Consider the following 24,961-nt stretch of genomic DNA (forward strand, 5'->3'; position numbering starts at 1 on the left):
TCCTAATTTTCTACAAAGTTTCAAGAACATCCGTGCAGCGGCTTAATAGATGGTGCGCTTACAAACATACATGTACTACATTCAAGATATGGAAATGAAGTTTTAGTGCAAATGAGCCAAATTTCACGGGAAAATAATGAAACTGGAATTCCTGGTTAATATGGCTATCTACATATTGTTTCCTATCTCCCTACAAAGTTTTAAGAAATTCTGTGCAACAGTGTTAAGAAGACTTGGTTGTCAACAAATTAGCTATCAGGACAGGGTTGCCCAAAACACTAGTTAACTTTAACCGCTGGTTAAATCCCTTATCCAGGGTTAAATGTTGACCATCGGATAACTCTGTTGCTTAATAGTTATACACTGGTTAAACTGCTTATTAACCAGTGGTTAACTTTTAGCTATAGTTAACCATTCTGCAGAGCTGGGTCTCGTCTTTTAACCAATGGTTAAACTGGTCTTCCTTGAATTTTTTGATTTGATGTCTTTAGCTATAAACTATCATTTAGTAAAGAAAAAGTCTGTACATGTATAAAATTTGGGCACTTTTCTTTATTCTTATAAAGAGCTCTCCCTTTACAGTCTAAAAATGGCCATGACTTTCGAGTACTCTTTAGGGGAGTTGTGCCGCAAAATTAAAAAAAAAACAGGACTGACTGACGGATTGGTCGAAAACATAGCTCCTGCAACAAGTTGCGTGTGGTACAAAAACTAGTCTCAAGAAAAACAAAAAAACATGTACAAGAATCCATTTTAAAGTGATTTAATAAATAACAGTTGGTCTCTATGACAATGCATATCCATTGATGTAATGCAAATATCATACATGTACAAATTCATTAAAATATAAGTGCATAGTATCCATATTAGATATATTAATGGTAAGTTTTTTGGTAGGATCTAGGTCATTAAAACAGTTCTGAAAAAAAAGAGCACTTGGTATGTATGGCGAAATGGAATGGAGACTGATTACATCAGAAAGTTTTTTTGATATATTATTATCCTCCTTATTAGTCATCCTGAAATAGAAAAAAAGAAAAAAAATATTAATATTGTATTTTGGCATATCAACTAAACATTACAAAATTTTTTATTCAACTGTAATTTTCTTTATCCGTTTAAATAGAGCTACATTATTTTCCACTTCCCTTCCATTTATACACAGTAAAACTCACCGAGTAAAAACATTGAGTAAGAACACAAGTTAAAGGAAACTCATATACAAATTGATCTCGGGCAACGATTATTTCATTTTATGTAAATTTAAAAGTAAAAATAATTTGGAGATATATATGTAAAATGAGGCAATGCTATTTTCTGTATTCAGTAAAAAAAATTCATATTTGTAAAATTTAAACCTTGACATAATTATGGTTATATAAATATCATTAGATGGCAAAAAATAGCAGAAGACAAAACCTAACAAATCTCTCTTAAATTAAAAATTCATACCATTTTTTTCTCATAAGTTGCAAATGCTTATTCTAATTACAAAGTTCAAAAAGTTTTTCTAGTCAAATATTTCCATTTTTTTTTCAGTAAAATAAATGAATAACAGACCCCTTCAGTTTAACTGTGGTTCTTCTCTTTTACATGGCAAAATTACATAGTTTGGTGAAATTTGGCGTAACACTGATTACTGTAAATTCCTTACTTTACGCTAGAGTACTTAATTCAGCGATTCCGCAGTTTTCTATCAAAACACAAGAATATAAAAATGCGACCACCAATGTTTTGTTTTATTTCCTTAAGTTCAAAACTATCTGAAAAATAAAAGCGAGATAATAAAATTTGCAAGGGTTGCTTCTCACGATTTTATGAGAAAATTATTTCCTAGCGTTTAATTAGGAATCTGTGCAGCTGTTTTAAGGGGACTGGGTTGTCAACAAATTAGCCATCAGGACCGGGTTGCCTAAAACTGGTTAATTTAACCACTGGTTAAATCCCTTATCCAGTGGTTAAATTTTGACCATCGGATAACTCTGTTGCTCAAAAGTTATACACTGGTTAAATTGCTTAACCTGTGGTTAACTTTTAGCTATAGTTCACCATTCTGCAGATCTGGGTCAAGAATTTTAAACCAGTTGTTAAACTGGTCTTCCTTGAATTTGTTTATTAGATGTCTTTAGCTATAAACTATCATTTAGTAAAGAAAAAGTCTGTACATGTGTAAAATTTGGGCACTTTTCTATATTCTAATAAAGAGCTCTCCCTTTACAGTCTAAAAATGGCCATGACTTTCGAGTACTCTTTAGGGGAGTTGTGCTCAAAAAATTCATACCATTTTTTTCTCATAAGTTGCAAATGCTTATTCTAATTACAAAGTTCAAAAAGTTTTTCTAGTCAAATATTTCCATTTTTTTTTCAGTAAAATAAATGAATAACAGACCCCTTCAGTTTAACTGTGGTTCTTCTCTTTTACATGGCAAAATTACATAGTTTGGTGAAATTTGGCGTAACACTGATTACTGTAAATTCCTTACTTTACGCTAGAGTACTTAATTCAGCGATTCCGCAGTTTTCTATCAAAACACAAGAATATAAAAATGCGACCACCAATGTTTTGTTTTATTTCCTTAAGTTCAAAACTATCTGAAAAATAAAAGCGAGATAATAAAATTTGCAAGGGTTGCTTCTTACGAATTTATGAGAAAATTATTTCCTAGCGTTTAATTAGGAATCTACAGCATTATAATTTCATGTTAAATAGTGAAATCTGATTGGTTTACACACAGTTTATAATCTTCCATGTTCTTCTTCTTCTGTTTTGTAAGTCTATTGCCTTACCCATTCATCTTCATCCACTCCTTCTGCTAAATCTTGGGGAAGAGGGGCTTCTTGTTTAGACAATTTGTTGGTCATAGCACTCATCAACTGAGGATAGAACAATGAAATGACTCAGAGTCATTATTGATCACCAATAACATGTATCAAGGTCTAGTCGAAGAGTCCATGTAAATCAGCGCTGATGACTAAATATTGCTCCATTTACTGTACACATCTATATTTGAGATGCACCAGGTTTTTTAAATCTATATTTGGAATGCATTGGGGTTTTTTCCACGAGAGGGAATACATTAATGACTTTGGAAAATGACAGTTATCTGTACTAATTTTGTTTCCTGTTGACCATTGTTTTCTTTTTGAGGGATTGGTAGGGTTTAGCTGGAGTGCTTTATTATTTTTTTTTTTGAGAAGAATTGTAAAGACCCTGATCTTTTCTCTTACTATTGTTTGGAAAGAAATGTTTTGAAAAAAATGGGTGTACATATACCTCTTCTTTTTTCTGTTCATCTGTTTTATATGTGTCAGCATTGTAGCTCTCAAACTTTCTCACTTTGGGCGTTTCTTTTGGTGCCTGACTCACTGAAATGGAATTCAATTTTTCAAAGAAATCAAAGAAAATGAAAACTTTATAAGGGTACTTAAAATAACGCATGCACAATAATTACACACATATATATATGAATCATCGCTTTGTACAATTTATGATTCACAATGGCGTAAATAAAAAAAAGAGAGCATCCATTCACACTTAAACTATGACAGACAGCTGCAAGTTTACAAAAATATAAACGTTTTGATGACTTGAAATATCATTTGGCAGGTCTCCAGGTCTATTTTTGGCTTACATAGAGTCATGTCCTTGGGTTGCAGACTGAGGGTACGGGGCTGTCGGTTGCTGCCAGCCAGCCAGTCCTTACTGGTCATTGTAGGCTCCCAGGTCACCCTGGTCTCAGGGAACAGGTCGTCTTGGAAGTACTCCAACTATACATGTAAATTAAAATTTACACTCGACTTTTTAAAAACAGGTACATTCATATGTGTTCTGAACAATTGCTCAGATACAATGTGCATTCAGCATATAAATGGAGCCTTTTTATGAAAGTGTATGCGTATACACTGTGAAGTAAAAATAGCTTTTTTCTTTAGCCTCAGTTATTGCCAGTCAGCATATTAAAATTCAATTCAGTTTGTACTAGTAAGAACACAGCTTTTGCTTCCTTCAGGATAATGAATTATTTTCCAAGTTGTGAAATAACATAATAAAACAAGAGGCCCATGGGCCACATCGCTCACCTGAGGAACAATAGGTATGATAAAATCAGCTTAATGGAGTCATAATACAAACTATCTGGACAATGTACAATAATACATGTAGATCCTGTATAAATAAAATCCATTTTCCCCTGGATATTCTTATGTTTATAATCATTAGTCCCTTTTCTAACAAGATGATTTTATAGTCTTATCATATGTTGAGTATTGCAGTTCTCAAAATGATCCTTAACAATAGTTTATATATTAGATATAAACGTACATCAAACTATGAACCTTCTCGGGAGGCCAAAGAATTGTCCTGGGGCCAAAGTCTTAACAATTATAAAGAAACATCTGGCTGATTAGTTTCTGAGAAGATTTTTAAAGATTTACCCTATATATTCCTTTGTTAAATTTTGACCCCCCCATTGTGGCCCCACCCTACCCCTGGGGATCATGATTTTCACAACCATGAATCTACACTACCTGAGGATGCTTTCACACACGTTTCAGCTTTCCTGGCTGATTAGTTTCTGAGAAGAAGATTTTTAAAGATTTACTCTGTTTATTCCTATCTAAAACATCGACCTCCCATTGTGGCCCAAACCTACCCCCAGGGTTATGATTTTCACAAATTTGAATCTACACTACCTGAGGATGCTTCCACACAAGTTTCAGCTTTCCTGGCTAATTAGTTTCTGAGAAGAAGATTTTTAAAGATTTACTCTATTTAATCATATGTTAAACTTTGACCCCCCATTGTGGCCCCATTCTACCCCCAGGGGTTATTATTTTCACAACTTTGAATCAACACTACCTGAGGATGCTTCCAAAGAAGTTTCAGCATTGCCGGCTGATTAGTTTCTGAGAAGAAGATTTTTAAAGATTTACTCTATATATTCCTATGTTTAACTTCGATCCCCCATTGTGGCCCCACCCTTCCCCCGGGGGTCATGATTTTCACAACTATGAATTTACACTACCTGAGGATGCATCCACAAAAGTGTCAGCTTTCCTGGCTGATTAGTTTCTAAGAAGAAGATTTTTAAAGATTTACTCTATATATTCCTATTTTAAACTTCGATCCCCCATTGTGGCCCCACCCTACCCCCGGGGGCCATGATTTTCACAACTATGAATCTACACTACCTGAGGATGCTTTCAAACAAGTTTCAGCTTTCCTGGCTGATTAGTTTCTGAGAAGAAGATTTTTAAAGATTTACTCTGTATATTCCTATGTAAAACTTCGATCCTTCATTGTGGCCCAACCCTACCTCCGGGGATCATGATTTTCACAAATTTGTATCTACATTACCTGATGATGCTTTCACACAAGTTTCAGCTTTCCTGGCTGATTAGTTTCTGAGGAGAAGATTTTTAAAGATTTACTCTATATATTCATTTGTTAAACTTCGACCCCCCATTGTGGCCCCACCCTCAGGTGAGCTAAAAAGGTTAAGTTTACAATACAATAAGTTGTTAAAGTTGGTTTCTGGAAGAACAGACTTTGAAAATTTTCTTAATAAATATTGACAAATATTTTACTTTTTTAAGCTTTAGTTTTTAAGATCTGTGTACAAACATAGAATTGTGAGCAAATCGCTGTATCTTGCTTATAATTCGAAGCTTAACACTCAAATATGGTTAGTAAATAGAAATTGTAAACAATTAAACACAAGAAACATGCACTACATGTATAACAAATAAAGAACACAATTTATTTTTTCGAAATGAATCATATATATATACATGTATATACCTACATATTTCCGTCAGCGATATCAAACTCTATTTAAACTGAATAAACTCGAAAAAATGCCGAGCATCTCAACAAAACCTATTGCATTAATCTACATGTACCATTACGCAAAAGATAATGCCGAATTACCGATAGATTGAATTGTATTTCAGTACCCGTCCCCTACATCCGATTTTGCTTAATTTGCGCAGGTAAACAGTTAACTGTTTGATTTACCGAAGTCTCTGTTTGATTTGATACGTAAAAATCACGAAATACAGACGATAGTTTCCAGGTTACAAAGCATAATGAGAACGAAACGAAAATCAGAACAAGCTAACACCAACGTCATGTGTGAAAACTGTCATTTAGCCTCAATTTACTTCACAAAATCGGCACCAATATATTTTGTATGTTTCAAAATTTCCCTTCATACGCGAACTGTTGCACAACAAGCAAATTCATCATAGTCAGATCGACCCTTTTTCGTATAATGTCATGGCTGCTTTAAACAAAGAACCTCGTTTTAGAAGTATGGAATCATTTTACCGGATGCCGAACCCGAAGCTATTAAACTGATTGAAACACGCATTTCCTTTATTATTATTTTCGTAATAACTCAGATTTGAAACAAAATTTCCACTTAATTTTTGCAATTTATATTTTCCTTCCCATAAGGATAATTTATGCTAAACTATGTTGAATTTGCCTCGGTAGTTCTTGAGAAGAAGATTTTTAAAAATGCACCCCCCTTTTTCTACAGTTTCAAGGTTTTCTCCGCTTTGAATACAGATCAAACTTTTATTTCTGCAATTTATATTCGCCCTCCCATAAGGATTATTTGTGCCAAATTTGGTTGAAATTGGATAAGCGGTTTTAGAGAAGAAGTTCAAAATGTAAAAAGTTTACAGACAGACAGACGGACAGACGGACGGACAGACGGACGACGGACAAAATGTGATCAGAATAGCTCACTTGAGCTTTCAGCTCAGGTGAGCTAAAAATGCAAGAGTGCAAAAGACAAAATTCAAATTATTTCTTAACAATGCAAAAATATATATGGTATGTTTAAAGCAAAAATGCAGAGGACACCATTTAGAATGTCTTTAAGGAATTATTTATGAAATGAAGCCTCACCCTCACACGGGGGACAGTGAATGACACAGGTTCTACAGAGGTCTGGGTCAGTCTGTAGGCCTTGGCAAACTCCACCTCCTTCACATTACACAGATACTTGGGTAGGAAAGAAAAAGCTTGGCTTGCTGTGGGAAATTTAGTTGTTGCTAAGGGAAACAAATATGGCTCCTCTGTTGCTACTTCATATGCATACATTTGACCATCACCCTAAAAAAAGATGCCATATATTGTACATGTAGTAAGTATTAAAATAATTTCAATTTATTTTCAATTTATTGACCACTAAATGACCAACTTGGGGCCTTAAAGGGGCAACAGGATGATTGTACAGTCATGTAAATAAACATTAGGCACAAAAACACATATACAAAGAGGAAAGAGTTGTATGTTGTATAATGATTTATAAACTTGAGATTTCCAAAACCATGCACATTTACATTAAGATACACTTATAGCCAATCCAAGGATTGAACAATTTCGATTCTTACATGTATAAATCTAATTTGTTTTATCATAATATGTTAAAAGACTAGGATAAACGAAAACAACTTCACTGCAAGCATGTATTCATTATAAGCTTATTCACTGAACCACATTTTAATGAGGTTTTTTTTTGAGTAAATACTGAGTATTACATCACTTGTCATTGTTTTTACACATGTACTTACCCTTCCAGAAAGAAATACTGTATTGCTGTCCTCGTCGTAGTAAGGGACGAGTATTGCGGGGCATTCGTCTATGGAGTCTTCGTACAGAGGCTTGCTGAGGTCTCCGGTATCGTACATAAACACCATTCTCTTACTCTGTCTGAAATAAACAACAATATTTTGTATATCCGGTAATTTTCACTATAATCTAATTTTTGCTTTTTTGTGATCTCTTTTCAATCGCAAATAATTCAATAGGCAGAAATTATATCCTGTATCATTTTCTAAAACACACTTTTTAAATTGCAAAAAATGACTGATGCAAATTAAAAATGTTACAGATTTTCCACATTTTCGCAAATTTTTTGACATGCGAAAAAAAACCGGATATACGGTAAGTAAAAACATCATGGAATCATTTCATGACCAAAAAAAAACAATGTGAAACAAGTCAGTAAGGACTGGGATACATGTTATCAAAATCATATTTTTAATTTCTATCAATTTCTTTTTTAAACACATCTAGTAAAACTTAATTGATTGAGGCTATCAAGTTTAAATGCCATTTGACCTAAACTAGGAGGTCATGAAAATTAAAGATGGCATCAAAAAAAACATGATTGTATGATAATAAAAAAAAGTTTTCTGAAATAAAACAAACAAAGAAAACTGTAAATACATGTACATAGGTTAATACATAAACATGTATTTATGGATTTGCAATGTAAGCATACTTATCGAATCCACTGATGAACAAGTAATTTCCTTCCAATACAAAGACAGCCCTGGCCCCTCGTGATCCCTCAGGTCCTGGCCCTTCCTAAGAGACAACATACGTGTAACAAAAATAATAATAACCAGGAAAATGAATTGATAAAAATACAGAAGAAAAAAACCCTAAAATCTTGAAAACAAGACATTTAACATTCTCATGCCAAAATTTTCAAAATGGAATTATTTAAGTTTAATTTTAAGATTTGTAAAGGAGAAAAAACTCAATTTTATTTAACCTTTTTGTAACATACAAATAAAATAACTTTCGTTTCAAAATAGCAAGAAAATTATTCAATGGGACAGCGTTTGACACCATGCACAAAACAGCACATGAGATACTGAATATTATGGTATTTTATTTTGGCCTAGTAGATGTTACACATTACACAAAACAATTACACAATTTTGGCTGATTTGATGTGTGGTAAAACAAAATAATGATAACAAATTACTTTCTTACCATTACTGGATTTGGCGATTTTCTAGGATTGAAGATTCTGACTTTCCCATCCTTACATACTGTACACAAATACTTTCCATCTGGGCTCCAAGCTGCACAAAAAACCTGTTTAAAACAACAAATTTTCAGTACTTTTTAAAACAATTTTTATTTCAGCTTGCATTATGAACTGCAATAAATAATCTCACAACTGTTGCATGATTTTAATACAAACAAATGCAAGTGCATTGGTGTAAAACTTTGTATAAAAGTAAAAACTTTGAGGAATGATCTATCTATTATTAAGCATCAAAACCATATATACTTTCAAGTACATTTATTTCTTGAATATATCATGTGCTAATTTAAAAAGCATTACCCTTTGTATTATATATTTTCAAGTCTATAAAATACCAGTTCATTCTGAAGGAACTGATTTAAATATATAAATAAAAATGAAACTAAATGAAATTATTCTAGTAAAATTCCAGATGATTTTACTTTCATCCGGAAGTGGTTTAATTGACTCAATTGGTTGTGAGTGAAATGTAGGAGGACTATGAATGCTGTTGATTCCCAATTAAACATGAGGAATTAATATCCGTGTAAAATTGCGAGAAGCACACCCTGCAGATTTTAAAATCTTGCCTTGATTTTTCAGACGGATGTAAACTATACAAAACGGCGTTCACAATTTTATATTCTCATGATTTGGTGCAAAATGGTTGAATTGTAAAATTAGGTACTCAGTAATGTAAAATAAGGAATCTTAGTAATATGGCCCAAACCTGATCAGGATGAACAAAGAGCTGAAGAACTTCCTTCATCTCGGACAGGTCCCAGATTCTGACGGTGAAGTCATAAGCTGATGTGACAATGATGTCTCTGGCCAAGGGGTGGAAGATCACAAAGTAAATCTTCTCCATGTGCCCCCGTAAGGTTCCCCTGGGTTCTGTGAGGGTCTCAGTCAATCCTCCCTCAGGGATGTCCCACACCCATATTTTGGCATCATCGCAGGCTAAGGCAAGAGGAAAATAATCATTCTTTAATAATTTATATCTTTGATCAAAATTATGCTGATCTTAAATAGTGCATTGTCATAAAGTAAACTACCGGTAAGTCTATTATATGGAATCATTCAAATTGACTGCATGGGGCCAATTTTTATGAATTGACAAATTTTAAGGTTTGTTGGGATGTAATTTCGTGGATATTTGCCATAAACACTGGTATATATTTACATTTGCAAATGTGCTTCCCTACATAATCCTATAGAATAGCAAAAACGTTTAATTCTGTATTAATGTTTTTGTGACGTCACACTGATAACCACTTGCGCTTATCGCTTGACATTTGCAATATTATAAACATGTAAAATAATGTTGTATTAATGATTCTGAACTGTTTGCCATTCTCAAATGTAAACATAAGTAATAAACAGCAATGTTAAAAAGTTCACAGGGATATGAACTTGGTTGGTAATTGATCAAATCTTTTGAGATGCCATTTAGGCTTCACAGGGTTTGATCACGTGACCAACCAACTTCATAACCCAGTGACCTTTTTAATTTGCTGTTTATTTCTTAAAAAAATTACTAGAGCCTGTGTTTTTATAAAAAAAATTTTTTGGGGGGGGGGGTGTTAATTTGTGGAAAAAGAGCTGATCTACAAAATCAACAAAAATTGAGCCCTATTGAACATTGATGATTCCATGCCACATCATATATGTATTGATGATTCCATGTCAAAGAGCTGTTATATATGCTAACCAAACTCAACGCCTGGCAGAGACAGTATACAATGTCTACTGACCTACTACAAGCCTGTTGTCATTGAATGGGTCCCAGGCATAGTCTGTCGCTTTGCTTTGATGCTGCAGGACTGGCAGTCCTGCGTCTTGGAGTTTTCCTGGTTTATCTAACTGAACATAAAACAACAGAAAAAATTTATTTCAGAAGACAACCAATACATACATGTATATGTATGTATAACGTGAAAACCTATTTTTTACATGCAAGATTATATTTTCATTATACATGTATATAAATGAAAAAAAATCTAACAGATCTGCTGATGTTAATTTTTTTTTAAATATCTACACTAACTGACTTAACCAAGAGGAACGTTCTGTTCCTTTAGGTGTACTATCTTCTGACTACATATGTCACAATACTTTTTATCTTTACCTCAAATACAGAGAGAAGTCCGCCTGATCCCTCGATGGGGACCACACATCTCTTTTTGTTGGCCACAAAGAAATTGCTCTCCCCAGGGACAGTCCTGTCTAGCCTCCTAATGTTTTCAATGTGGGTGCTGCGGTGAAGGGTCTTGCATTTCCAATGCTTAAATTTACACTGCCTTACACCTGAAATCAGAATAGCGTGTGATAGAGAGAATCCAGCTAAATTCTGATTTGAAAACTTTGTCTTATAAATGTATTTTACAGGCTATGGACAACCATTTCAATAATTATTTGAGAATTTTTTTCCAAAACCTGAGAAAATTCTGGCTGAGACTTTTTTCTGCACTTCCTCTCTCTGTTCTGCCTCTGCTTTGTCTTCATCTGTGACGTCATCACTGATGGCCTCCGCTGCCTTTTCTTCGTCCGTTCGATTGTGAACTGGGCTCTGACTGGTTGCGCTGGGACTGGCATTTGGAACACTGGCTGGTGGTGATGAAGGGTTCGTTACCTGTGAGGTTTCTGGCTGTAAAAACATTTTTCAAAACTTTTTTGAAGTTTTGATGAAAAAAAATGGGACATAATTCTTTCCATGCCCCGCTAATATACCAGTATGTATACAGCTGTTCTCATAATTCAACATGAATACTTAAAAGTATTCATGTAATGGACTGCTCATTAATTAATTAATGAATATTACACTGAAGTTAGTATTAAGGTGAAATTGATTTGAGAAATTAAGATTTCTGTCTACTAGCTAACTATAATTCACAAACTTTTTATCAAAGGAAATAATTGAATACATATGATAAGTAAAACATCCATTTTGCCACACAATCTATACCTGTGTTTTATTAGTTACTGGTACATCAGCACTGGTGCCGCCCCCTGCTTCTTTCACCTCACCAGGCTGAAGACCCAAGCCCCGCCTACTTCCAATGGCAGTCTTTCTTTGTGGATTTAAACTTACTAACTTTCTCTGCAAAAAAGTTAGATATTCAGATATGATTGTCAAATTCATTTCACTTTGTTGGTCACTAATTTTAAATTAATTGAGTGTAACCATGGTAACAATGAAACCTTATGCTCAGCCATTACCTGGCCATTGGCTCCAGAGAACCAAGCCGTAGCACTCAAACCAGGCTCATCTGATGCTGTGTCAGGAAATAAATCATCATGGAACTCCAAGTAGTTCTTCAATACAAAATCATCAACAGTACAAACAGGATTTCAAAGATCAGAAGATTTACCTTTAAAGTTTACCTTTAGGATAAACTTGTAAGTTTACCTTTCTGGGAACAATATAAGGTATTGGGATAATGGCCTGCTTGGTCAGTAACAGGAGCCGGTCCACCTCCCCCTCCATTACGTTCAGGGCTCTCTTTGGCACCATGCCAACACCCTTCACCTGCTCTGTCCTGCTAATATTGTCTGTAATACGTATTTACATATCTATTTAAGATCTATACTTTTCAGTTCTTTCTCTTCCAATGTTAAAATTCTATGATTATTTCTGCATATCCTTGTTTGTTTGCAAAGACATTTACAGGTAAGAACCAAAAAAAAAAAAAACTAACAAATACAAGCAATGAAACAATAAAAATCAAACGTAATTTTGGTGCAAAAGTTACAAAGTACCAGTAGACTTACTCTCTGTCAAAGTGGAATCCTTTTCTGACATCTCATAATATCTAATATTGCTATCACCCTGCATTTAAAAATTAGTGAATAGAAATCATTGGTATACAGAATGTCGATAAAAAAAGGAAAATGCAAAAAATTACCAAATCTACATGTAATGTACTGATTAATGATTTTAAAACAAAAGCAATTTTTTTTTTTTTTTTTCTTTGCACTAACTATCTTGTGTCCTATTATTTTACACTTCATCTTAATTTTGATTTCATTGGCCAATTAGATTTTACTGTCTACATACATGTGTAGTATTATATTCTGAAGAATAAAATGACAATTTACCTTTCCAGTCAAGAAAAGCATACCAGTATCAGCATCATACAATGGAATGAGTGTTCTGAAAATATAAATTTCATAATCAACATAGCATTAGAGAGAGAGAGAGAGAAGAGAGAGAGAGAGAGAGAGAGAGAGAGAGAGAGAGAGAGAGCGTAAAAATTAAAGTTAAATAATTAATGGAAGAAACAAATGAAATCATTGTATACTATGAAGAAGAATACAAACCCAGTATTTGAATCAATTCCAAGTGTGGATACAGACGAGGTGAAATTCCTACAATCCCATACTTTAACTTCTCTTTCTCTGGACTACAAAGTAGGTTGTACTGGTACATGAATATTGGTACTGATGGATAATATAACATACCTAAACGTCTTTTTTTCCCGGCACGTTGACCAAATAGAAAATATCACAAATTGAACAACTGATACACGAGTAACAAGCTGATGTTAGGCAGATATGTCCAAAATCAAACGAAAAAAAAAAGACTCAGAAAATTAACTTGATGGAATCATCATTATTTCTTTCATGTACAATAAATCTTTAACATAAATCTTTTACATTAATTTTTCCAAATGAATGAGAAATAAATGGTTTGTAGACTGCCATTACTGCTTTTCTATTAAATCATTTTTAACAAGGTATTACCCTACTAAAGCCTGTCGTACAAAGCATGTCTTTGTCGCCTAGCCACAAAGCACGGGAATCTCGTATGTTATCATGTCCCTGGGTTTCCTGTTATAAACATAATAACAATAGATTAAAATCTTGGTTTGGTTTCAAAATACTTTTTTGTACATGTATATTTAAAGCTATTGAATTCATTCTTTTTTTAAATCTGGACACTTTTGTCTGCAAAAACATGGACAGAAAATTCAAAAAGATGGGTCCCTGAGGAATAAAATTGGAGACCCTAGCTTCTTATAATCTAGTGTGCTGACATTACATAACATCTGGTCCAGAACGAGTGGAAAGCAAAGCCCAAAGACAGAGGTACAGGTACTGGGATGCCCTTTTCTGGTATTTCATCTTAAAAGTTATATAATAAATGTACTAGTACCCATTTGTATAATATACCTGTACAACGGAACTGGTCCTTGGGTCAATAATTCTCAGGCGTTTATCCTTACATGATGTCACAAACACTTGACCATTGTCTCTCCAGCTAATACTCTGGATCTGATCTTTGTGATTGTTTATTGCTGCAAAGGTGGTGAGAATAAATAAACTGACATTCAAATTTTTTTCTGGTCAATCCAAAATCAGATCATTCTAATCTTTATAAAATACCATAATGATTATTTCCACATGTTTTAATGTTTCTTAAAAGCATTGAACAGAAAACTGTTAAATTAATCTTTAAGTTAATGCTCTCTCTCTCTCTCTCTCTCTCTCTCTCTCTCTCTCTCTCTCTCTCTCTCTCTCTCTCTCTCTTTTCTCAACACAATTTGACACTTACAAATTTTTTGCTCCTGAGAAGTAACATCATACAAGACAACACAATCGTTGCAGGTGAAAGTTAACACTCCCTCTGCCATCGGATTCCACGTCACATTTTCTATCTTATGATTCTGCTTGGGAACAGCTACCACTGGATTCAAGTTAGACAACTCACTGAGGTTGTCCTCTTCTGGTAATAACCAAACCTTTACCTACAGAAGCAAAATATATGAACAATGATATATATAAACTTTTACCTGCTTGGCAAAGATATAAATAATACCTGGGAATATGTTTTGATAGAAATCTTTATCCCTGGAGTAAAATGTGTTATCTGTTTTACAAATAAAGTGCTAAGAAAAAACCAAGACAGTCACCATTCACTAAGGTAAATAACTCCTTTTCAGTGGAATGAGTGGTTTGGTTTTTTTTTAACTTACAGAGTTATCAGCTGATCCAGTGGCCAAAAGGTAGTCATCAAAGGGAGAGAACTCAAAATCAGATACAAAATCTGAAAGTGGTAATATTCATTACAATAAACTTCATTCAGAAATGAGAGAAGAACAAATCTTTTTTCATCAGAAAAAATCTTATTTAAAAAACCCTTGATAAATACCATTTATAACAGAAGTATATAAAGGAGTTCATAATAATGCACTTATAATTCAAGTACCAGTACCAGATATCATTAATTTCCCTATGAATGTAGATATGTTTGTGCAATACAAGTATCCATTGAACATGTACTAGCATTGTAATTAATTTGATAAACATCTTTCTAGCTTATTTAATAAGATTTATGAGGATAATATATACAAAAGCAGGGTTCTTAAAATACAGTGTATTTAAAAACAATAAATAAAAAAATTTGCCTACATCTACAACTTGCATGGTTCACATATATATTAAACCACAAAAATGCTATATGTTACTTTAAAACTTCCCAAAAATGATAGTTTATATATGAAAACTGTTAATTCATTTACATGCAGTTTTCTCTCATACATGTAAAACCAACAATAAAAATGTTTTTAATGTAAAAGACCATGCCTCTAAAACAACCATGCTATGCAAAACTACCAGTATCCAATGTAAAATATATTGTGCTGATTTTCCTTTATATTATAATAATATTTAAAAGTTTCTTTTTAAAAGTTGTTTTGTGACCCCTATGCAGTCATGCAGTAAGTCAACTGACCACCATGAGCTGGCAACAACGGCAAACCATTCACAAGCCTCCCAGTGCTACTTACAGGCAACACGCCAAGGTTACCTCCCCCTAGAGAAGAAAAAAATATATGATTGTTAAATAAATATCAGATTCTAAAGGGTGTATATGTGTTAATGTTTTTGATACATACAAAATTCTGAAATATTCATTCAGAATAATGAAGGTAGTTATAATTTGTTGACACCTCTCTCTCTCTCTCTCTCTCTCTCTCTCTCACCTGATGAGTCCACATTAAATGTCATATAGATACATCCAGCCTTGATATGGTTTCCACTGCATTGCATTAAATTCCCTGCTGAAATTCCTTCCTGGATCCATTCCTGAAATATTTTCAGAATATAACTCTCAATATCTCAATATTTTTCGTAAAGAAAGAACATTACTTAATGAGGGGTGAAGGAAATGATTAAATTTTTGAAAATGAAACAATGCAAATCTATTTTTACCTCTCTTTTAATAACCTTTGGAGCAGCATTTTTATACTTTGAAGTCTTAAATCGCCATGCCATTATGGAGATAATAGATTGTCTGTAAATAAAATGAAAATTGATCCAAGTTCATTGCATGTAGACTCTATCATATAATGTTGAATTTCCGTATAATGGTTGGCGTGTATAAAACCTAAAATACATAACATTGTTTCGAAAAAAATCGTATTATTCATATTAGATAATTAATCACACAATCAATTGTGTTCTTGCAAGTTTATGATACAAATACAAAGCTCGGAGGAAATTCGAGTCAGTGGGCGGGTACTGTTGTACTATAGCTATTTTCAGTTTTATCAACATAGCAAAAGTAACACTATAACATTATTACCTTTGCAAAATGGAATCTGTAGCTACTGTATCATACCATTTTGATTATATACTTGTGTTAAATACCGGTATATTTATAAGTATAACTGTCCAAGTAACCTAAGAAGTAAGTATCATCCCTAGCACTGAGTGTGTAGTTTCCTCAATCAGTTTCCGGGTACGGTTTTATTTTTATTATGTATTTTTGAGAACCAACAGGGCAATCAGTATTTGAAACCCATGTGATCTCATGTCAACAATTTGAAGAATAAACGCAAATTTCAACAGATAATTCATTTTAAGTATAATGTTGAAGTTTGAAAAACAAATTATTTGAGTTTATTTTATTTCGTAACCGATAACACGTAAGGAATTGAATTTGTCGGAAGTGAGACTCTTCCTCCGTTCGGATTGACATTGAAACAGCATGGCGACCCTCAGACAGGCATGCCGACGTTGGCCACTGAGAAAACTCGGTGTGTCAGAGAAAAGTGGTTTGTTTTCCAATTGTTCGACCGAAAATGCGTGTGCTGTTTCTGCTTGCGCCTTTACATCACTCTCCAAACTGCATCAGACCGGTGACCAACACAGAGGTGAGGCTGAAAGAGACTTTGATAACCAACACTCTATTGCGTCAGAGTCATTGGGTGATTTGCAGTGACATTCTACTGTGATTAATATTTAGACAAATTATCACTTTGTTTCGAAAATTTATTATATTTTTAACGCTCGAAATACCTTTGAATATCTATTAAAGAAATTATTTTAAAGAGTGCATACATGTGGGAAAGATCTAGAAAAATTATATAATGTTTATAATGCCAAGGACACTGAATGAATGACTTGTGTATTTGAAATGAAAATAAGTGCAATATAGAAATCAGGCATGTTATTGTTTAAGAGGCTGAAATGACATGGAATGCTTTCATATCTTTGATTGATTATTTCAGTAGTTGTGAAGAGGAGTGAATTTCTCCAAAGAAAATCTTTCCACACCTCTTCACTTGACTTTAAAGAGGACTACTACAAAATCCTAGGAGTCTCCAAATCTGCAGATCAAAAGGAAATCAAGAAGGCATATTATAAGGTATAGATGTGGTGCTGGATGTTTCGCATTGCATTTATGATGTAAAACCTCGTATCAAGACATGTTTAGTATGTGAGGTTTTTATTCACTCATACACTATACTCTGTCCCGAGTTTTTGCTTCCACCACTTTTGGATGATAATAAATACCTTCGTGCTCAAACTACAATCATCCATTAGTATGAAAAATGTCTAGATTATCTGTTTTGATACGCCCCTCTACAGCTTCAGGTTTCAATACACATCCCAAAATAGAAAGTCTATTGGGATTTTGCTTTGCATCATGCAGCCATGAATAAGCCCGGATGATAAGTTAAAAAATTGCGCGAGGTGTCCCGAGTACTTCCAAACGGATAAAAGATGTAAACATCTCTCATTATAAATCTCTGTAGGAAATCTGTTTTCATTCCTGTGAAATTTTATGAGTAAAAAGGGATATTTTGTCAATGAAGATATCTAGGATATTTTCCATTTCATTGATTTCAACTGTATATCTTTCACAGGTATGTGTATTTTGATTGAAAATTGTCGAAAAGTGATGGAAGCAATAACTTGGGACAGACTATAGAAGCGTTTGTTGTATTACATGTGTGTACTACAAATTTGTGTAGACAGAGTAATCTATTTCATAAAGAGAAAATTGTTGCACATCAAATAAAAGATTCGAAATTAAATCACTGTCAGTATTGGCATTAAGAAAAACAGTTACCTAATAAATAATTATATAAAAGAAAAAAGATATTTAAAAAGCTATTCATGAAGATTTTTAAATATTTTAAAGTTGGCAAAGAAATACCATCCTGATGTGAATAAAGAAAACAAAGAGGCTGCAAAAAAGTTCCAGGAGGTTGCAGAGGCATATGAGGTAAATAGATATCTTCTGTAGATGTTTTCATTGTCTATCCTATCTTTTTTGCCAAGGGTCTGTTGGTAAATTGAACTGTAAGATTTTGTAAGACTTCAACAGAAAAATCTTTTCCTATTAATTGAAATACATTTATGCAGGAGGAAACTGTTTTTAGGGAAGCATTTGATTATATATTGATTAAATCATAGAAATTATTAAGTACCCTGTGCACCTATGAAAAGCTTGGAAAATACATATGTGGTTAGTGTTTTACCACATCAAAGCTATATGTTCTCACCATTGTAAACTAGATGGCATTTATGAATCTGCCAAGTGGGAGAAGAGAATAAACAAATCAGAACCACGGTTTAGGGATAATTGGTCTAGATATATTTTAGGAATGTAAGCTTTCTAGATTATTTCAAGTTCTAACTATCATTTGGTGTTTGTTGTTCAATCAACTCAAGAAATTGATTTGTTTGAAAAAATAATTTCTTCCTTAATGCACTCATATTATGCTTTCAAGCTAAAACTTGAGTACCGAATTATCTTCAACAAAAATCTTATCCAATCACAGAGACTTTGAAATTATGTCTGTTAAATACTATGTAGGTGCTGAGTGATAATTCCAAGCGTAGGCAGTACGATACTTATGGACAGACTGGTGGGGCCCAGGGAGGGGGCCAAGGATTTCAGGGGTTTAGCGGAGCCTATGGGGGTCAAGCTGGTAAGGGTTTACCTGATGGACAGTCTTTGAATGAGTGCTTGATTATTTGATATAGCATATACAGGTTTTAAATGACTGAATTTGTTTTGTAGTAAAAATTATTGTTGATTATGATATTGAACTGAAGGTATTTACTTTGGATGTGTGTTTTGTTCCTATTACAGTTTGGTATTTTGTATTTCATTTTAGGTTTCCGAGGCCAACATGTTGATCCAGAAGAATTATTCAGAAACATTTTTGGAGATAATTTTAATTTCAAGAACTTTTCTGAAAGTGATGAGTTTGAAAGCACTCAATATGGATTTGCACAGGCACAGGAGGTATGCAAATCATGGGAAACTTTTCAACAGTACAACACAAATACAGCAAACATGTTCATAACAAACTCGTGCTTACAATAAAGTCAGTTTCACTCTCCTAGTCTTTAAAACTTACTATATTTTTATGTTATTGTGAATTACATCTATAAGGAATCAAAATTGTTTTTGGAACTGCACTGAGAGTGTGTTTTGCTGTACAACATATTTTTTAATGTATAGCCACTGTTAAGGTGTTTTTGAAAGCAGAAACAAATAACTCCGGGTCTATGGTTGCATCAGTTAACAAAATTCTCTGCTTGCATGTTTTTGCAACAACAACATTGTTAAAACTTTGCTAGATTATTTATTCTTCATGGTTTCAGTTTTACCTGGATCTGACTTTTGAGGAAGCAGCTCGAGGGGTAAACAAATCGGTGAAGATGAACGTAATTGACGAATGTCCTAAATGTTACGGCAGGAAAGCAGAACCAGGGTCCTCAGCCGAAACATGTCCCCAGTGCAATGGCACAGGGATGGTGAGTAAACAAAATTTTTATTGTTGTTTCATTGTTGTTTCATCAATATTCGTCAATTTTCAAGGATTTTCTTGTTGAGTTGATCCAAGAAATCAAAAAATGCAATTTCTTATTACATGTATTGATAGGATCATCGGCCACAAATTCACAGTCTATGAAATTGTACTTTAATTTTAACTTAATCCACAAAAAATGATCCCAACGCATATTTTTGAAACCATAGTACATGGTATCTCAGATGCAACTAGTTATTGATGATAATTATGCCATTTGTTAAGAGATTGAAAATTTGTTCAATTTAAAACCCTTGAAAATATATTTTGTCAAAGTCTTACTTAGTTAAACCTGTATATTTTGTCCTCAAGTGTTCAATGATATCTACTGAAGTTAAACTGAAATTTAGAATTTTTTCTTTTGAATTTAGGAAACCATCAACACAGGACCTTTTGTGATGAGGTCAACTTGTAGAAAATGTCACGGCCAGAGAAAAATCATTTCCAGGAAATGTACGGAGTGTAAGGGGAAAGGGAACATTATCCTCCCCAAAAATGTCAACATCCCAGTACCAGCAGGTCAGTGAACATAAGCATTGTAAAACTAAATGGGGGAAAGTCGGGGGATGGACTAGTTTAATAAGTACATGTAAGTTATGTTTGATATAATAATTTCATGTGAGATGAGGATGTACAGTAATCTTCTTAAAAAGTACAATGTACATGTGCAACGTTTATTTTGCTATTTGAAAATTGATTTCAATTGTGTTTCGCATTTCACATAAAAATTATCTCATTGTCTTCATTGTTAAATTAAACATGTTTGTGTTCTTTCATTGCAGGTGTTGAGCATGGTCAAACGATTCGATTAAAAGTGGGAAAACAAGAATTATTTGTCACATTACAAGTATGTAGTTTCGAAAAAAGGCAGACATCTATTCACATGCAATGGTAAACTCATTGTGTTTTTAAGTTTCTATGTTTGCTTCTTTCTTCAGCTTATCTTATTGATTTGTAGGTTGCCAAAAGTAATGTATTCCGGCGAGAAGGTGCTGACGTTCATTCAGAGGTCTCCATTAGTCTTTCACAAGCTGTTTTAGGAGGAACCGTTAGGGTTCCAGGAGTGTATGAAGAGTTACACCTTAAGGTAGTCCACAATCTACTGTGGTTCTTTGTCATTTGGTGTAGTATTTCACGAGACCTTTCCTACTTGCAGGAAATATTATGACCAATTTCTTTTTTAAATATAAAATGTCATAAAATTTTATGTACAACGTATGTTTGCTATTTGTATTTTTGACAAAATTATTAAAATTTTGAATTCATAGTGTGTGTTGAAGCTAATGATTTTTCAAATTTCAGATCCCAGCTGGCACCCAATCGCATGACAGAATACGAGTTGCTGGTAAAGGAATCACCAGGGTCAACAGTTTCGGCCATGGCGACCATTATGTTCATTTCAAAATAAAAATTCCTAGGTAGGTGGATTATTCGACAAGCACACGCACATACATTTATAATGTAGGGGTGAAACGGTAGATGGATGGATCACGGTTGGATGAAATTTTTGATATACATGCCCCCGGTTCGCTTAATTTGAATTAAAGAATAATAGTTTTGGTTTTTTCCTCCACAATATTCAGTAAATTTATAATATTTTTAACATGTTTAAATCACTGTATTTTGTATTGCTATATGTTTTGGCTATTTGTAAAGTTTTTTTAATAAAAGATTGCATGGTAAAATCTTATAAAATTGTTTTATAACAACATAATATTGCTGAAAATCAAGTTACATCAACCTCCAATTTGAATGTATAAAAATGTCACATGCGTTTTGATTGAATGAGTTGAGAAACGGTAACCATTTATTAAGCTTGTTCCATTGGGAATCATGTACATTTTTCCTAAATGGAACCGAATCAAAAATAATCAGGAATGGATGAAAGGCCTTGAATTGCAATGCTGTGGCATTGTGAGGCATTGTTTTAGCCCTAATAGATTGTACACAACAGTATATAAATGCAATGTCAAATTTCATTTTAGTAAAAGTTGTAATGTTTTTTATTTAGGACTTTGACAGCAGATCAAAAGGCATTAATTATGGCCTATGCTGAGCTGGATAAAGAGGTCAATGGGTCAGTGGAAGGCATAGTGAAAACTAACAAAGGTAGGAAATTTATTGTAGACTTGCATGTTCGTGTATGTAATGCTTAAGTCTGTGAGTTAAAATACTTGTACTGTGTAGTAAAGAGGAAATTTTCAGTTTTTGATCTACATGTACTAGATTGCCCCCAAAACCCTGTGTTTGGCAAAAATAAATGACTAGACTTCAAAACTTAGTTTATTTGTAATAAATCATCAGTTTTATAGAGAATCGCTATGTTGGAAATTTTTATTTGTATCCAATAATGTAATGGAGTTATTCTAGTGGTATCTAAACTATGGTAGTTACTGGCACAACATGTAAGGATACGAATGACCTTACAAAAACTACTTACTTATGATATCCAAATCATGAAAAGCAGAATTTTTAATTCTGGAATTTATATTGGCTGTCACTGTGTAACCCGACATTGTTAATGCAAGTGTGTACTACCCGAGTATGGAGTAAATCACTGTATATGATGTGGAATTAAATCAATAAAATAACTGAGTTCAATAAAGATTTACTTACATATATATAGTACATGTATTGAGTAAAATTGCCCTAGAAAATAAATTGTTAATACATGTACCTGTATTTTAAATGAGCAAAGATATCAGTTGCAATAAATGAAAAAAAAGGAAAGTTCGAAGATAGTTGTACAGACCAAATATAGCCCAATCATCTTCTAAGAAGTCTAGATTAAAATTGATGGTTTGATGCTGCAATTTTTTTTAACTCTAAAAAATTCTGCTGGTTTTGTTCACAATGTGGGAAGAAGTTGCACTGTATTTAGCCTAGTGGGATTTTCATCATCTATGACCAATGTTGTATGTACTGCTTCAATGCTTGACTTTTTACCTCTGAAATAACAAATTCAATTTCAGAGGGAAGGTCTCAAAATTCAGAAAGACCAACTAGTGATACTGTTGATAATGAAGGTGAAGACGATGATGGAATTCTGAGTAAAATAAAGAGAAAAATATTTGGATGATGAAGGTGCCAACTAGGATTTTAATTTATTGCATTATTGTAAAGGTCAGTCAATGGGAAAGTTGGTGTTATATGTGTTTATAGATTTTTCTGAAAAATTGTTTTTTTTTCTCCACTGAAATTCAATCAATTTTGTTTCTGTTTCTGCACATATGTCTTAAATTTTTCCCCTAATATATTTTATTTTAACAAAGGAATAAATATGTTCTTTTTGTTAACTACCACTATTTGTCAAATTCTTCAGTAGGGTTATTGTTTAAACTTTTTTTTCCCACAGGAGCACAGGCAATTGATAACCCTCTGGTGAGGAGCATCCTGGAAGCCCTACATAAAGAAAAAGGCTCAGAGGAGGAGGACCAAGATAAGAAAGGCCCCTCACAGACATTTTCTAGCAAGCATTCTTCCAAAGGCAAAAAGAGCTCTTCTGTGTCATAGACCCTTCCATTCATTTTACATGCTCTTTCATTTTGAAAGGAGATTACAGCATTTGTGTGTTGTTAATTCAGGCTGAAGCCAGGAATCTTAGCAACCAGTCTACCAGTTAAACGTCATTTTGGGTGATGAAGCAGAAATCTTTTTGGATATGGACATCCCTTATCATTTTGCTTATTTACTGTAAAAATTCTTGTGCAAGTTTTAAGAAAGCATTGACATATTGAATTATACAGAGTTAAGTAAAAAAAATAAGCTATGGAATTCACAGAGGATAAAAAGATGCTGTAATGTTTACAAATATACAAAAACATCATGGAATGTACGTGTGTATATTTCAAGTGATATTTTAGTAGAGCCACAAGAGTGGGTTTTATAGAAAGTGAGAGATTTCTTTTTGTAACCATGAGTTATTTATTGAGAACAGTGAAATTTTATGACAGACTTGCATGTAATGATGTACAATGTAACTGTTCAGTTTTTGTGAACTAGTGCTTAAAATCTTTATCTGTAAATAAATATACATGTATTTATAAAATTTAATCTAAAGGATTGATTCAGTTTTTATATCAAAAATATGTTAATGTAAATATTGTAGAAGCTGATCACGCTAATACATACATGTACATGTAAAGTATTGGCAAAAGTACATTTACCAATTTTCCCCATCAAGTTAAAGGTAATACAAGTACTAGCAGACAAAATCTAAGCATGTATTTGTACACAGTACTAAGTAAGCAACAACTGTACTTGTTAACATTTGACCTTTCCCATGTACAGTATATTTTTTTGTGCTTGATTAGTCTGTGATAGTATTAAATTTCATAGATTAACTTAGTGTCATTTCTCATCAAGAGCTTTTATTGTGCGGCATACTGGTCGTAACATTTTGCATCTGATGATAATAAAAGCAGATGTTGCACAGTTTTTCCATTATATTACAACCAATAATATACAATCTGATATATATGTAATAATAAATGTTGGTGGCAAACGTTGGAAAAGATAGAATGTAACATGTGACTTATGAGTGCTGAATTGTGACAATGATAGTCCTTGAAAGGGAGTGATATGCAATTGAATCTGTCTTTTAATGTACAACTGTACAAACAATGTCCTCTTGATATTTGTTGATTTTGTTATTTGCATTAAAAATTAAGAAAAATAAAGACTGGTGTCTTCTTCTTCCAATATACTGTAAATTCCTAATTAAACGCGTGGAATTAATATCCGCGTAAAATCGCGAGAATCCCGTCTCGCGAATTCTAAAATCTCGCTTTTAATTTTGGGACACATGTAAACTACTTGAAACTAAGATAAACTTTCGGCATTCGCGATTTTATGTTCTCGCCATTTGATGGTTAATCGTTGAATCGCGGAATTAAGTACTCGCGTAAAATAAGGAATCTACAGTAGTTAGTTCATCCCTCGGTTGACCGAGTATTGTGGTGTGTTTGTGAATTCTTGATCATTTTTATTCCTTTTTTCCCTTCATCTCGCAGAATG

The 24,961-nt window shown here is 33.3% G+C and overlaps 2 protein-coding genes across 5 annotated transcripts; one reads left to right on the forward strand and one right to left on the reverse strand.

Moving 5' to 3' along the window:
* Positions 1 to 741: 741 nt before the first annotated feature.
* Positions 742 to 16,588, reverse strand: LOC128191531 (coronin-7-like). The gene is made up of 26 exons (XM_052863660.1): positions 16,420 to 16,588; positions 16,047 to 16,128; positions 15,818 to 15,920; positions 15,568 to 15,648; positions 14,810 to 14,880; positions 14,389 to 14,581; positions 14,007 to 14,131; positions 13,578 to 13,664; positions 13,155 to 13,237; positions 12,933 to 12,987; positions 12,606 to 12,663; positions 12,244 to 12,386; positions 12,054 to 12,149; positions 11,800 to 11,934; positions 11,271 to 11,481; positions 10,963 to 11,141; positions 10,589 to 10,697; positions 9,565 to 9,794; positions 8,798 to 8,902; positions 8,298 to 8,383; positions 7,585 to 7,723; positions 6,917 to 7,123; positions 3,633 to 3,768; positions 3,275 to 3,366; positions 2,788 to 2,874; positions 742 to 1,019 (listed from the first exon to the last, which is right to left on the reverse strand). The coding sequence occupies exons 2-26, from the start codon at positions 16,107 to 16,109 to the stop codon at positions 1,011 to 1,013; spliced, it is 2,883 nt and encodes a 960-aa protein (XP_052719620.1). The 5' UTR covers positions 16,110 to 16,128; positions 16,420 to 16,588; the 3' UTR covers positions 742 to 1,010.
* Positions 16,589 to 16,735: 147 nt separating this feature from the next.
* On the forward strand, positions 16,736 to 24,624 carry LOC128191534 (protein tumorous imaginal discs, mitochondrial-like). 4 transcript variants are annotated; one of them, XM_052863667.1, is made up of 13 exons: positions 16,736 to 16,990; positions 17,348 to 17,484; positions 18,265 to 18,348; positions 18,943 to 19,057; positions 19,247 to 19,377; positions 19,740 to 19,892; positions 20,317 to 20,464; positions 20,728 to 20,792; positions 20,904 to 21,032; positions 21,248 to 21,363; positions 21,957 to 22,054; positions 22,918 to 23,029; positions 23,301 to 23,436. In XM_052863667.1, exons 1-12 carry the CDS (start codon positions 16,825 to 16,827, stop codon positions 23,022 to 23,024), a joined length of 1,449 nt encoding a protein of 482 aa, XP_052719627.1. In that variant the 5' UTR covers positions 16,736 to 16,824; the 3' UTR covers positions 23,025 to 23,029; positions 23,301 to 23,436. The 4 variants fall into 4 exon arrangements, with proteins under 4 accessions (XP_052719627.1, XP_052719626.1, XP_052719625.1 ...); XM_052863666.1 differs by having other exon boundaries at positions 16,741 to 16,990; positions 22,918 to 23,068; positions 23,301 to 23,438; XM_052863665.1 differs by lacking the exon at positions 22,918 to 23,029 and having other exon boundaries at positions 16,742 to 16,990; positions 17,351 to 17,484; positions 23,301 to 24,624.
* Positions 24,625 to 24,961: the final 337 nt, after the last annotated feature.

The sequence above is a fragment of the Crassostrea angulata genome, chromosome 7 (genome assembly GCF_025612915.1).
Source record: "Crassostrea angulata isolate pt1a10 chromosome 7, ASM2561291v2, whole genome shotgun sequence".
In the NCBI taxonomy this organism is placed as follows: Eukaryota; Metazoa; Mollusca; class Bivalvia; order Ostreida; family Ostreidae; genus Magallana; species Magallana angulata.

What these genes read in the sequence shown, in the direction of transcription:
- LOC128191531 (XM_052863660.1), bottom strand. Translation starts at nt 16,109, where the DNA reads ATGGCATGGCGATTTAAGACTTCAAAGTATAAAAATGCTGCTCCAAAG. An exon ending in TCTCTGGAGCCAATGGCCAG is followed by an intron (nt 11,935 to 12,053) that starts GTAATGGCTGAG and finishes ACTTTTTTGCAG; the next exon opens with AGAAAGTTAGTAAGTTTAAA. An exon ending in TCACTGTCCCCCGTGTGAGG is followed by an intron (nt 3,769 to 6,916) that starts GTGAGGCTTCAT and finishes TTACATGTATAG; the next exon opens with TTGGAGTACTTCCAAGACGA.
- LOC128191534 (XM_052863664.1), top strand. Translation starts at nt 16,825, where the DNA reads ATGGCGACCCTCAGACAGGCATGCCGACGTTGGCCACTGAGAAAACTC. An exon ending in GACCGGTGACCAACACAGAG is followed by an intron (nt 16,991 to 17,347) that starts GTGAGGCTGAAA and finishes TGATTATTTCAG; the next exon opens with TAGTTGTGAAGAGGAGTGAA. An exon ending in AGGTTGCAGAGGCATATGAG is followed by an intron (nt 18,349 to 18,942) that starts GTAAATAGATAT and finishes AATACTATGTAG; the next exon opens with GTGCTGAGTGATAATTCCAA.